Source organism: Eptatretus burgeri, chromosome 4 (genome assembly GCF_056783735.1).
Source record: "Eptatretus burgeri isolate ZD-2024b chromosome 4, Ebu_testis_v1, whole genome shotgun sequence".
NCBI classification, from domain to species: domain Eukaryota; kingdom Metazoa; phylum Chordata; class Myxini; order Myxiniformes; family Myxinidae; genus Eptatretus; species Eptatretus burgeri.
In genome coordinates, this window is record NC_140964.1 from 141,532,686 (window position 1) to 141,547,007 (window position 14,322).

The 14,322-nt window shown below is 46.9% G+C and overlaps 1 protein-coding gene across 11 annotated transcripts in view; it reads right to left on the reverse strand.

Moving 5' to 3' along the window:
- The window catches only part of LOC147029264 (uncharacterized), a 104,356-nt gene that overhangs the window by 51,622 nt on the left and 38,412 nt on the right, over window positions 1-14,322 (reverse strand). For 9 of the 11 annotated variants that reach the window (XR_015057856.1, XM_085880196.1, XM_085880192.1 and 6 more), the window contains exons 10-12: window positions 13,195-13,465; window positions 6,047-6,203; window positions 4,280-4,362 (exon numbers count right to left, since the gene is read on the reverse strand). Coding sequence is in view for 10 of the 11 variants with exons in the window: in XM_085880196.1 (XP_085736322.1) it covers window positions 4,280-4,362; window positions 6,047-6,203; window positions 13,195-13,465 (511 nt within the window). In the remaining variant the exon portion in view is untranslated. The remainder of the gene's footprint in view (window positions 1-4,279; window positions 4,363-6,046; window positions 6,204-13,194; window positions 13,466-14,322) is intronic. The other 2 variants (XM_085880193.1, XM_085880197.1) reach the window with 1 other exon arrangement.

Sequence of the window (14,322 nt, forward strand, 5' to 3'; positions counted from 1 at the left end):
AGGGCGTACTGTGCCCGCGGCTCTCCTTTATTCCGTACGCGGTACACTCACGAGCCGGCCGACTCCAGTATTACTACCACGCCTCAGACGGCGTGCACACCTCATATCCCTCGCCGAACCCCACGACCACTCCTCCAACCATCACGCCCATCATGCATCATCATCATGCCCCTCCCCGCGGGCATGACTACACCACACTCCTCCCTCCTAAAAGTATGATTATTAAATGATCAGTATTATAAGAAGCATGCAGAACACGAAGGATTTCGTATAATAATCATGGAAATAAAATGAAAATAACAAAGTATAATAGCACATCACATCATATAATGCGTGGAAGCGAGCTACTGGAGAAGCACAGCAGCACGACTCAGCAAACCCGCCCCCAGGCAGACCTGAAACAGATAAACCTTTCGAGGCCGGACCCCCGCTGTCTGGAACCCGCGGCGCCACCGCCAGACCCAACCGACCTTGGTGGGGCGCTGAACAGCACCCTTTGCCGGAAGCAACAAATACTCCCCAACCTTCATGCACCATAATCAGTTAAGATTCCACCGCATGGCCAAAACGGCCTTGAGCGCACCCAGAGAGCCACGCCCCAGGCGCCAGGCACGTCTGACCTCGCTGAAAGCAGAGGTGGGGGTAACGCCGACCAGCGCACGAGTCCCGGCCCCGAGTCGATCTCCGAGACCCACACGGCAGTTAGACAGTAGTAATTCCATTTAAACCCCACTTCAACCATAAGCTCGTTATAAATCAATAGGAATAACATTCGAAGCATCGCAAATTCATTTTTCCGTACAGCGCGCTTTTCTGATAAAATCCCAGCACATGACAAAGCAATTACCTGCGGCCTGGAGCAACTGGAGGCTAACAAACCTTCTTTATTCGCCCCCACATCACATTGACCATAATCCAACTCCCATTGACTGATCTCCGCCACATCCACTTTTACATGAGAACTGCTGGCATTTATTTCAACAACGTTAAACTGCATCACTAGAGCAAGGAAAAACACATATGCCATGAACAACAACCCACAACCCACATCACGAGTCGAGTGGTGTAGTCATGCCCGCGGGGAGGGGCATGATGATGATGCATGATGGGCGTGATGGTTGGAGGAGTGGTCGTGGGGTTCGGCGAGGGATATGAGGTGTGCACGCCGTCTGAGGCGTGGTAGTAATACTGGAGTCGGCCGGCTCGTGAGTGTACCGCGTACGGAATAAAGGAGAGCCGCGGGCACAGTACGCCCTGGCTCGCACTCGTGCAACACAGCCCGGCTCCTGCTCCGGCTCGCCGGCATCATCATGCCCCGGCTGCAGGCTGATCTCCAGGTCACTGGGGTCCTGCTGCGGTGCCCCATCGCTCCCGGTGCGCTCGTGCTGCGGTGCCCCTTCGCTCCCGGTGCGCTCGTGCTGCGGTGCCCCTTCGCTCCCGGTGCGACCGTGCTGCGGTGCGCGCTCTCGTCCCGCACCGCTAGGCGTGCGAGCACCCTGCGGCACTTGAGCCATCGCGCGGACTTGCGCGGTCACCGGTGTCTGCTCGACAGATGAACCAGTCGCGATCGCCGAGTCGAATGTGATGTCGGTCAATGGCTGCTCGCAGACAATGTCAATGGCTGCTCGCAGACCAGAAATAAAATGATCTCTGAACCGTGCTGGATGCTCCTCTGCCGTGAATTTGCACGGCACAGCCGAATGCGATGCGCGGCCAGCACGAGTGGACTCAACTCGACACCCGATCCGTGCCTCGCTCACTTCCCCCCCCCCTGCCACTGATCTTGTCATTTCCGGATCAATCGCAAGCAGGGTTCGACGCGGGACGGAAGGATCGCCTCGCACACCGCCATCTATGACCGTAACAATGGGCGATGACCCTCGGCCCACACACCGTAGACGACCTCGAGAGCCCAGACCGCCGTCCGAGTGACTGCATTGCCACGCTCGCCCACGACCCGCGCCGCAGACCGTGCGCATGGCCGTGCGTGCCTGGCCTATCGCGATGACCCCTAGACCATCTGCTGTGTCCCGACCATCGAGACCTCGGATATTCTCCAGAGCTTGCGCGACGTCCAACGCCGCGTTCGAGCCGAAACGCGTATCCTCGACAAAACGAACAAGAAAATGAACCAAATGAACGAACGTTGCCCACTCGACGTGGCCGAAGTAGATTCCGACGAAGGCGGGCACGCGTACGTTTGCCATGCACCGACCCTTTGCCATGTTCGCGCCGGCGAGACCTTTGGCTCCGTAGCCTGGAACCGCACGGGTCATTTGCCGCCCTTACACACGTCGATCCGCCGATCCTCGTCGCCACTGTACTGTACTGGGTTGGGAGATGCTTAGCAGGCAGACACGAAGCGGAGGAACAGTCGAGCCGGGCTGTGTTGCACGAGTGCGAGCCAGGGCGTACTGTGCCCGCGGCTCTCCTTTATTCCGTACGCGGTACACTCACGAGCCGGCCGACTCCAGTATTACTACCACGCCTCAGACGGCGTGCACACCTCATATCCCTCGCCGAACCCCACGACCACTCCTCCAACCATCACGCCCATCATGCATCATCATCATGCCCCTCCCCGCGGGCATGACTACACCACACTAAGCTTTTTGCTTCGGCAGAGAGTAGTCGTTCAGCAGACCGTCGGGTCCTGCTTGGCTTGCGTTAGGGTTGAGGTCTTCGGAAGCTTTTTGCTTCGGCTGGCTCAGTGAGCTTCGGCTGAGGCCTGGCTCGGGAGGAGGCCTTTTGGAGGCTTTTTGTTTTGGTGGTTCAGTGAGCTTCGGCTTCTGCTTGGCTCGGGAGAGCTTTTTGCTTCGATCTGCTTTGTTTTGGAAGGAAGTTGAGCCGGTAGCTCGGCTCGAGCTGCGAATGGTGGCTTCTTCTTCTTCTTCTTCTTCTTGGTTTGTGGAGCTCTTTGTTCTCCATTTTGGTTCCTGGTTTGGTGCGACTCATCGACCTCTTCTTGGAGGTGGTTCCTCGGGGAAGCGACGCATCGATGGGAAGGATCAGCGCCTCGTCTCACCAGCACGTGTTGAGAAGCACGGGAGGATTTGCGGGAGCTCGGGAAGGATCGCGTCCCACGGCGATTGGATCCAGCTCGATCTCGCTGGAGCCCGGGTCCGAACAACTTGAAGACCACACGAGGTGGAGAGGTTCGAGATAGGTTCTGCGTTTCAGCTCACCTGTCCTCCGAGCTGGAGCTCGTTATTAAAGGCCTCTGCCACCATTTCATGGGTGTGTGTGTGCACGTACGTGTGTCCGTGGGCCTGTCTAATAAGTAGGAAATTGTTAAGTGCTTTGTGCACTGTAAATGTTTGCATTGCATTTCGTATAGACGGTCGTAGTTTTTTTGTCGTGCTTTTGTTGCTTGTATAATTGCATTCATGTTTTGCCTTGTTTAATTGCATACGTGCTTTATTATAATAAATGTCCTTGTGTGAATGTAAACCTGTTCGTTGCGTCCATTCCCTCATTGAACTGCCCCATCTTGCACTCAGAATATAGTTGGTTTTTAAATAGCCGGTAAAGTGATCGGGTCCAACGGGACTGTGCGATAATACCCCGCTCGGTTATCCCAAATGGAAGTGAGCTGCTTAAGTGGCTCGTTTCCAAGCGGTCCCGTTGAGGTACAATCTCTCGGTAACCTACCCGCGCGAATAATTAGGTAAATCGAAGATTTGGCGATCGGACGCTGTAGCACGCGGGTAGAGTGCGGACAAGGTTGTGGTGTGGTTGAAAACACACCCGTGGCTGGTTTCCGGCGTTGATCCGGAAAGCCGCGACTGGATTGTCCGTTCGGTGGGCGAAGCGGCCACTATTGGCAAGACGTGGTCGCTCGCACGCCGACGGGCGAAAAATCTACTACAATATATATATATATATATATATATATATACATATATACATATATACATACATACATACATACATACACATACACACACACACACACACACACACACACACACACACACACACACACACACACACACACACACACACACACACACACACACACACACTTTATACGTGACATTATACATTTAATATCTACACACTTTAGACATGACATATACATATTATATACACATTATATGTGATATGTTGCACACACACACACACACACACACACACACACACACACACACACACACACACACACACACACACACACACACACACACACGATTATTATTATTCCATGACATATACATATTACATGACATATACATATTATATATACATCTGCTTTTTACTTTCACCTGTTCCCAACTACCTTGTGATTGATTGGCATGGCTATGGTTAGTTGCCAACCAATCAGAAAGCACCACTTGAGCCTCTTCTTCATGTCCCATCGATCTGTGGAAAATGGAAATAAAGGGATACATATATGATAAAATACACACTCAAAAAGAAGAAAAGGAAACAAAATACAATTTTGCTTGAAATCCTATTGAGTGCTCTTTGCTCACACAATCACAATTTGTCATCATAAGGTATCTTTCACTGCGGCTGGGGATGAGTACAACACACCATTATATCCAGGTTCCAAATACCTCCCAACCAACCATTGTCAACTTCTGCAATTTCTACTCCAATGACCCCTTTTCTTTTATTTGCACTAATAAGCCCTCATTTATATCACGTGTGGAACATCAAAATGTAAACAGCTTTTTTCTGTGTTATTAAAGAGAAACCAAAGATTTTTTTTGGAAAACACAAACAGTATTGCGCAGCATTTGTACAGAGTGTTTTAAAAAAAAGTGGACCATTTGAAAAGCCTGATATTCTGTCGTATTTAATGCTATACCCTTGTCTCTTGCAGGTTATGGTCGAGATGGTATGCTATTTCTAACAAGTAGTCAGTAGGACCCTACATCAACTATGGTGTTCACAGTGAAACAACAAGTGAAAATCGTGACTTTGTGGTTTGAGACAAAATCCTCTGGACAGGTGTGCCGATGATACTGTCAGTATTACAATGTTCACACCCATAATGAATGTAATGGACCTTCCAATGGGAGCATTCAGCAGTTTGTGAAGCACTTTCAAGTACATGGAAGCGTGAAAAATCAAAATAAAGGCAACAGTGGCCACCCGTCAAATGTTACCAAGGGAACATTGATCTTGTGAGAGATTCTGCTGTCGAAAGTCCAAAGAAATTCTACCGTCAGTATTCCCAATAACTGCGATATCAGCCTCATCTATGTATCACATTCTCACTTCTGAACTCAAGCTTTACCGCTACATCATATCTGTAAGGCATAAACTAACTCTGAATGAAATGGCAAGCCGAGTAACAATCTGTGATCGGTTCAGTGACCGAATGGAAAGGTACTCACATTGGATCAACTTCTTGCGGTTTCAGTGATGAGGCACACACACTTCCATTTGAATGGGGCTATGAACAATCAACATCTTCTGGGGTGCTGAGCCTGCTGAGGAGGTGTCTGAGATGTCTCTCAAGGGCCCCAACTCCACTTGCTTCTCTGCATCGATTGCCAGATGAGCTATGCTGGGACTGTATTGCTTCGAGGATGCCAAGGGTAAGACGGTGACAGTCAACGACGAGCGGTACTGCGAGGTACTGCACACTGATCTCGCTCAACTACCATCTCCAAACCAACTCAGACTTGCATGGTTCAGGTTTATGCAGGACAGTGCCCCACTGGCCACCACACACTGCAGGTGAAACCATTAACTTGCTCCACCAGCTGTTTGAAAATTGTGTCACCAGCCTGGGTACAGCCAATGAGTGAGTGCCCCACAGCCCGGATTTGAATCCATTGGATTTTTTTTCCTTTTGGGTGCTGCCAAAGGTCAAGTTTACACCAACAAACCAAGAACCCTGCCTGTCCTGAAGCAGGAGGTGGTATTTTACGAGTTGAAGCAGACGAGCCTCAATATTGTATTAAAAACAAACAACCCCTCACCCCCCCCCCCATAATTAGAAGGCAATCTAGCATGACAAGGTGGAAAAAAATGGATGGAATAAGACACTGTAAAGGAAAATGTCAGAAAGAAAAAAATCTGACCAACAAACCTGAGAGCACAAGCAAGGCCCCTGTATGCTCTCGCTTTCTCGCTCATCCTCTCATTTTCTCCTTGAAGGCTTGCTGTTCTTTGCATGCTTTGCCCTTGAAAAGAGAAATGCCTCCTATTTTTATCCTCGTATGTTTTTACTCTCCGCTGTGTCAGATCTATGAATAAAAATAAAAAACAGGCAGCAATTATACAATCGCTAATCGTTCAACTTTCTCAGTGTCTGTTTGTATTATGGAGGAGTAAGAGACATTTCCGTCATACATGTACAAAGATTTGGCGAAAATGCAAGTACCTTCATGTCCCTCAAAATGTATTCGCATTTATAACAAGAGTGAGAATTGCTTTACAATGCATGTCCCCTACCGATGTGACATTTTCTAAGTCCAAGAAGGACATAACTCTGTGAAAATTGACGAAACGCTTTGAAACTCAAACTTCTTCTGTAACTTATCATAACAAAGCAATGTACAAAGTTTCAGTTGAATATGTTAAAGTGTACGGGAAAAAAAGTCTGAAAAACCACTGGTAGAACGGATGAACAGACAGATGGAGAGCAAATCTATCGTCCTCCGGTGAAGCCTGCAGGGGATTTAGAATGCAGGTACGGGTTAATGGAAGAGAGCATGCATATTGGAAGAGCTGGGGAGAATTGGAGAGCTGAGAGAGCAGATGAATTAGATTAGGGGGGGGGGGCATTAAAAACAGAGGTCACCGACATGTCGGCAATGGAAGAACAACAGCCTTGGGCTTCGGCCTTGTCATGAGAGATGTCAATTAAGTTGAGGGTAATGTTATATTAGATTCCACAGAGTCTAGGAGTGTGATATTTGATGCTGGGGAAAGAAGCCAATAGGTGAAAGCAGTAGTCCATTGAGCCATGAACAAAGGCCTTGTAGACTACACGAGGGTTTACAAAACCCCCCCATCCACTTTCTCAACAATCCTCTGGAAGAAGTCTTTTCTTTCAAGCTTCTGGGTCTCACTATCTGCCATGACCTTTCCTGGGAAAGTCACATTTCCAACCTTGCCTCAAAAGCCAGTCGCCGACTGGGAATCCTCCGTCGTGCAAAGTCCTTCCTCGGCCCTCTTGAGCTCCTGACTACTTACAAAGCTTTTGTCCGTAGCCTGATGGAGTACTGCTCTCCCCTCTGGGCTGGTGCTCCTGCCTCCCACCTTTCTCGACTTCACGCTGTCGAAACCAGGGCTTTTAAGATCATTGGCATCTCCCGCAATGAAGCTGAGTCTTTGGGCCTCTCACTCAATCACCGCAGGTTGGTCGGTGGTCTTTCTGTCTTCTACCGACTCCTCTCCAGCCTTGCCCCCCCTGCTCTCTCTGCGATTTGTCCCAACCACATTTCCACAGGGCGCTCAAGGTCCGCCAACAACCCCCTTCTGGTAAAACTACCAAAATCACGAATCACTGCTCATCTTCACTCTTTCATTCCTCTTTGTCCCGCCTTTGGAATAAACTTCCTCACTCTATTCTTTCCCATTCTTCCCTCCAGGCTTTCAAAACAGCTGTTCACCACCACCTCTTATCTTCCCCCATCCAAATCCTCGATCTTTTCTACCCCCGATAATCCACCCAAGCCCACTTCCTTCAATTCTCCTGCTTTCCTTCCTGAAAGTCCCTGTAATGTCCATCTTCTCCTCGCCATGTTCCCCGTCCCATCCCCTTCCCTCTCCCTTCCACAGTTCACCTGTGTCTGTTCCCCAATGTTTTGTCCCTTCCACTCCCACCCCTCTTGTCTCATGCCTCCTTGCTGTGAGTTGTGTGTTAGCTCTCATACGAGCCTCGACCAAGGTATACAAAAAAAAAAAAAAAAAAAAAAAAAAGTCGTTCAAGAGACTGAAACTCTTTCAGTGGATGGCGAAGGAAGTAGATCTTGCGGGTTCCTTTAACGATCATTCCAACGCGATAGGGTGAGTTTGTGGGATTTTCATGGATTGAATGAGGACAGGTTCAATTTATCAGAGCAGAGTCTAATCATTTCCAGATCAGTGGAGACAGATGCATTTACTGTCTTCCTGTGAGAGGGATGGGGGTACTGTACGGCACGCTGTGTTTAGGCATTTGTTTGAAAGTAGTCATTTATGACCATTGGCATACAGGTGCTTGATTTTCCTTTCGGAACCATTTTACATTCATTTTTTGCGTGTTTGTGTTGACGTTTAATTTTTGCTTCCTTCTTTTTTGTGGGGAGAGATTTCATTGTCGCCAAGATTTTAAATAAAAACGAAAGTTTTACAACAATCAAAGGAAACTTGTTCACACGGTCTTGTTTGGACACAGATAAAAGGAGGGATTAAAACGTGTTGAACCAAGATAAAGTAATAACTGGAGGGGCACTCCTCGACGTTGCCAGATATGCCCCACCCACATTTTTACATCATTATAGCGAACGCAGTGAGCTTCATACTTAACGCGTGCACGTGAGAGAATAGGAAACAACAACAACAACAACAACACAATACCCCTGGCTATTTGGAATCCGTGTCATTGGATATGACCTTTTGCTTCCGGTTGTTGTTAAACGCTGTGCAGTGTATAAACACGATTGGGTTTTATTTCTATCTTGTGAATATTACTTAACGCGTGCACATGAGAGAATAGGAAACAACAAAACAACACAATACCCTGGCAATTATGAATCCGTGTCGTTGGCTATGACCATTTTGCTTCCGTTTTTGTTTTGTTTCTGGTTTTTTTTTTTTGTTTCCGGTTTTTATCATGGGGAATGATGCATGCCGGGAGATCATGACCGGAAGTGTTTATTTATTTATTCAATTATTTTTTTCCCAAAGTTAATTTTATACATCCGAAAGTGATTTTTTTCATGACAGGAAGTGTTTATTTTGTATTTTTTTTTTTTGTATACCTTGGTCGAGGTTCGTATGAGAGCTAACACACAACTCACAGCAAGGAGGCATGAGACAAGAGGGGCGGGAGTGGAAGGGACAAAACAGTGGGGAACAGACACATTAGGTGAACTGTGGAAGGGAGAGGGATGGGGATGGGACGGGGAACATGGCGAAGAGAAGATGGACATTTCAGGGATTTTCAGGAAGGAAAGCAGGAGAAATGAAGGGCTTGGGTGGATTATCGGGGGTAGAAAAGATCGAGGATTTGGATGGGGGAAGATAAGAGGTGGTGGTGAACAGCTGTTTTGAAAGCCTGCAGGGAAGAATGGGAAAGAATAGAGTGAGGAAGTTTATTCCAAAGGCGGGAAAAAAGAGGAATGAAAGAGTGAAGATGAGCAGTGATTCGTGATTTTGGTAGTTTTACCAGAAGGGGGTTGTTGGTGGACCTTGAGCGCCCTGTGGAAATGTGGTGGGGACAAATCGCAGAGAGAGCAGGGGGGGCAAGGCTGGAGAGGAGTCGGTAGAAGACAGAAAGACCACCGACCAACCTGCGGTGATTGAGTGAGAGGCCCAAAGACTCAGCTTCATTGCGGGAGATGCCGATGATCTTAAATGCCCTGGTTTCGACAGCGTGAAGCCGAGAAAGGTGGGAGGCAGGAGCACCAGCCCAGAGGGGAGAGCAGTACTCCATCAGGCTACGGACAAAAGCTTTGTAAGTGGTCAGGAGCTCAAGAGGGCCCAGGAAGGACTTAGCACGATGGAGGATTCCCAGTCGGCGACTGGCTTTTGAGGCGAGGTTGGAAATGTGACTTTCCCAGGAAAGGTCATGGCAGATAGTGAGACCTAGAAGCTTGAAGGAAAAGACTTCTTCCAGAGGATTGTTGAGAAAGTGGATGGGGGGGTTTTGTAAACGGTCCTTTCGAAGAGACATAGTGAGAGTGTGAGATTTGTCTGGATTGAAAGACATGTTCCACGTGTTGGACCAGTTTGTGATTTTATCCAGATCTGCAGTGAGTGAAGAAGCTGCTGCTTGCCGGTCTGAGGGATGACAGATGGTACGGCATAGGGTGGAGTCGTCAGCAAAGAGAAATAGAGGATTTTCCAGAGAGTCCGAGAGATCATTGATGAAAACCAGAAAAAGAACAGGGCCCAGAACGCTACCTTGAGGAACTCCAGCCTGCACAGGAAGAGGGGATGAAAGAACTCCATTTAGGGCCACACGTTGACTGCGACAGGAGAGGAAGTCTGCGAGCCATGAGTGGAGATGGCCTTGAATACCATGGGAAGAGAGTTTGGTGAGTAGGGCAGGGTGCCAGACTGTGTCAAAAGCACGTGATATGTCCAGGGATACGGCTCGGATTTCCTGTCTGGCATTGAGGACCTCCATCCATTGATGGGAGAGCAGAAGCAGCATATCCAGGGTAGAGTGACCTGGTCTGAAACCAAATTGATGATTGGAAATCAAGCCATTGGAGAAGAGGAAGGATTTCATGTCTGAAGCGATGATGGATTCCATCACCTTGCTGATGATTGGGAGAAGGCTAATTGGTCTGTAGTTACAGGGATCTGTTTTTGCACCTTTTTTATGCAGGGCAGTGATGTTAGCAGATTTCCAAGCAGATGGCAGATGACCTTGGGCAAATGAGAGGGTGAATAGAACAGAGAGAGGGTGAGCAAGAGCAAAAGAGCAGGCTTTGAGGACACGTGGGCTGATGCCGTCTGGACCGGTTGCAGAATCTGACTCGAGGTTTGAAAGCAAGCTCTCCACCTTGTCAGGAGAAAAGGATACAGAGTCCAGGGACACTTGGGTGCGACTGGGTAAAGTGGGTAGAGATAGTGATGGGTTTAGGACACAAGATTTAGCTGCAAACACCGAGTTTAGACATTCAGCTTTATCACGTGTGGAATCAGCAGTGCGGCCATTTGAGGTAAGGGAGGGGATGGAGGGGGAATATACACCAGAAACAGATTTGATTAAACGCCACCAGGATTTTGAGGAGGGAGAGAGGTTTGAGAGTTCAGACTTGAGATGAGAAAGATGTTGTTTTCTGGCTCTCCTGAGGGTAGATACACACTTGTTCCGAGCTTTGTGGAAATACTGAGATTGCCCTCAGTTGGGTTTGCTTTCCATGAGGCAAAGGCAAGTTGTTTCAGGACAACTGCCTCGCCACAAGCTTCAGTAAACCAAGGGCGGGAGGAAGGGTAAGACAACTGAACACGAGAGGGGATAAATCTGTGCATGAGGGAGAGCAAGTTTCTTTGAAAGAATTCCCAGGATGAGTTGATGTTTGAGAAAGTAGTGATAGGAGACCAGTCTGTAAGTTTGATGGCTGCTCGGAGACCCTGCCAGTCGGCTTGAGTGAAATGCCAGACTCGACGGCGGTGAGGTGGTTCTCTGATAACAGCCAGAGAGATGTCCACTTTGACAAGTATTTAACATTACCGGGAGTGATTTTGAAACTCTTTCCGGAACTTTTAATTTCTTTTATTCTTGACCAGAAGTGATCGTTTATTTATTTATTTATTCAATTATTTTTTCCCCAAAGTTAATTTTAATAAAGATATCTCCCGCATCATCAAAAAATATTTTTTAATCGTGATTTACATTATTTGTTCGCTGATCCCGAATCCAGGCCGAGTTACCGGAAATTGCGTCAAAATCATCAGCTGTGCGGCGCTTACATGTACCACGGTATAGTTGGCAAGTATACAGTTGTGAACAAGTTTTATGTAAAGTCAGAAGCGAATGGAAGAAGAATTCTACGTTCGCTTCTAGGCTTTGCCTATTCCATATTACATACCTGTACCAAGTTGTATTTAAATCCCTGAACCTAGATTCAAAATATGAAATAATTCTCACTGCCAGACCATGCGTCCTATCAGGTTGAAATTTAAAAACATACATTCCCCATGACTACGACATCATAATTGTGACATTCCACGTCGACTGATGAAGAGGTTCAAGAGAAAGAAATATTTTCATGATGATGGCAATCCAAGGTGGCTGTCAGACCATGTGACCTATTAATTATTCAAGAACTCCCCAGTATCCCCAAGGGTTAGGGAACATGTAAGTGAAGGTTCCCCTCGATCTGTCAAGCCGTTCTGGAGGAGTTTTTAAAGATTTATTCTTTAAAAAATTTTTTTTGTAGCTGCCAAACCATGTTACCTATGACATCATAATTATCATTAAAACATTCCGCATGAGTCGTCACAATGATGGTGAAAACTTCCTGTCAATCGGATAAGTGGTTACAGAGAAAACAGAAAAAATTAGCATGGACAGACGTGCATATACATGGACGTCAACCCGAAAACATAATGCTTGTAGTGACTTCGTCAGCGATGCATAAAAACACACTCGAGAGACCTCACCCGAAAAGGCATTGTGACACGGGGAATGCCCAGTGTATTTGAATACCGTGTTGTGCTGTGCTATAATACATAAACAGTGCCGTCAGAAAGTATTCACACCCCTCGAATTTTGTGGTGTTGCAGCTTGGAATTAAAATGGATGAAATTAAAAAAAATTGTCACCGATCTACACAAAATACGCCAAAATGACAAAGTGAAAACATGTTTTAAGAAATTTTTACAAATCAATTTAAAAAGTCACTCAAACACCCGGCAGACCCTGATTTTTTTATTATTTTTTTTTTTATGCCGTGAACACTCTGCTACATCATGGGTGATGAAGGTTGTGGTCAAGTTTCATCGAAATCATGTGTGTAGTTTCAGAGAAGACATGAAATACCTATTTCGGGAGGTCAAACTCAGTAACATCATAAGAGGTAGCTTACCAATATGTCTGCAAAGGAAAGTTTTCAATCAATGTATGATTCCAACTATCATCTATGGGGGCAAAGACCTCGATGTTAACAATAAAAATAGAAAAAAAGTGAATAGAAGTACAACACAATATGGAACAAAATGTTAGGTGTTACATACAAACACACACACACACACACACACACACACACACACACACACACACACACACACACACACACACACACACACACACACACACACACACACACCTCTCTTTCTGCGTTAAGAAGCAAGCACATGTGTGCAGGTGTTGGTCTCACGAGACCGTGTAAATACAAGCTCGGTCGCACCCTTAACTCTGCTTCAGTGAATAAGAGTCATATGAATAGAGGAAACCCTGAAAAGGTTATCTCAGAGACACGACATCGGAAGTAAATGAGTGATGTTCAAAAAGACTGTTCAAGTAAAAAGCTTGAAATCAATATCATGTGAACAGCCTTTCCTTGTCCTCACCATCTTTGTCCAATTGCTCTAGCTGCTCCCTGAAGCATTTGGCTGCTTGTTCCCAAAGTCCTAACGAGAGACGTGCACGTCCGAGGTTTCCGAGTGCTGCGGCTCTCTCCCCTGTTTTTCCTTCCCGTCCTCGATTTTCCCTTTCATACCTCTCCACCGCCTCAAGCTGCTCACAAAAGCAAGTCAGGGCAGCTGAATGGCGGCCAAGCTCTGAATAAGCTGCACCCAGCCGTGCTTGTGCCCTTGCCTCAGCCATTGGGCTATTGAGTTCCTAAAGGCAGAGGAGAAAGGGGTTTCTCAATAAAGATTGCAGCACAGCTCCATGGGGGAACAAAGCATCAAGCTTCATTTAACTGCCTCTATATAAAATAACACAGAATAAACAAAGAAATTCAAAGATATTTTCAAGCAGGAAAATATAATTCTGCAACAAGAGGCATCTGAAAATCCAATTGTGATGTGGTAATTCTCCTTGAATTCCTGAAGAACACAATCAAATCCTTTATACTGTTCGGCAGCCGATCGGCCGAGAGACACCGAGTCGGATCGAGGGACTATGTGCACCTCCACCTAGCTCAATTTGGTACGTCTGGGGTCAATCGAGCGACGCGTTGGTCCTCTCCCTACACTGAGCCACCCAAAATGGCGACTCGAGTTTGTCACTCCCAATGGGGGAGAGCTTGAAATGGACGAGAATCAACCCTCCAAATCTGTCCTTGATGGGACGATATAAAACCGAGGGTTTTATTGATTGTACCCACTCAAATAACTCAAGAGTTGAATTAATGTATCAAGAAGTCAGTAGACTTCTTATGTGGGGATGGCCCAGACACTCCATTGGCTCAACATAAATCCTCAAAAAAAATAAATCTACCGAGATATAATTAACAAACCCACAAAAATTACCAACCAATGATCTGTGGAGAATTCCCCCATCCAATAACACTCATTAAACCTTGGGGAATCATTGCTGAACGACAAAAATGAGAGAGAGCCAAAAGTGCCCATTTCTCATTCTTCTTAATATACTGTTACGGTTGTGGAAATTCGCAAACCACCATTCAGGTCCCGTAGGTGAGATATCTCTTAAGTACATGTGTAGTTAGCCCAAATCCGTTGTCTAGAGGG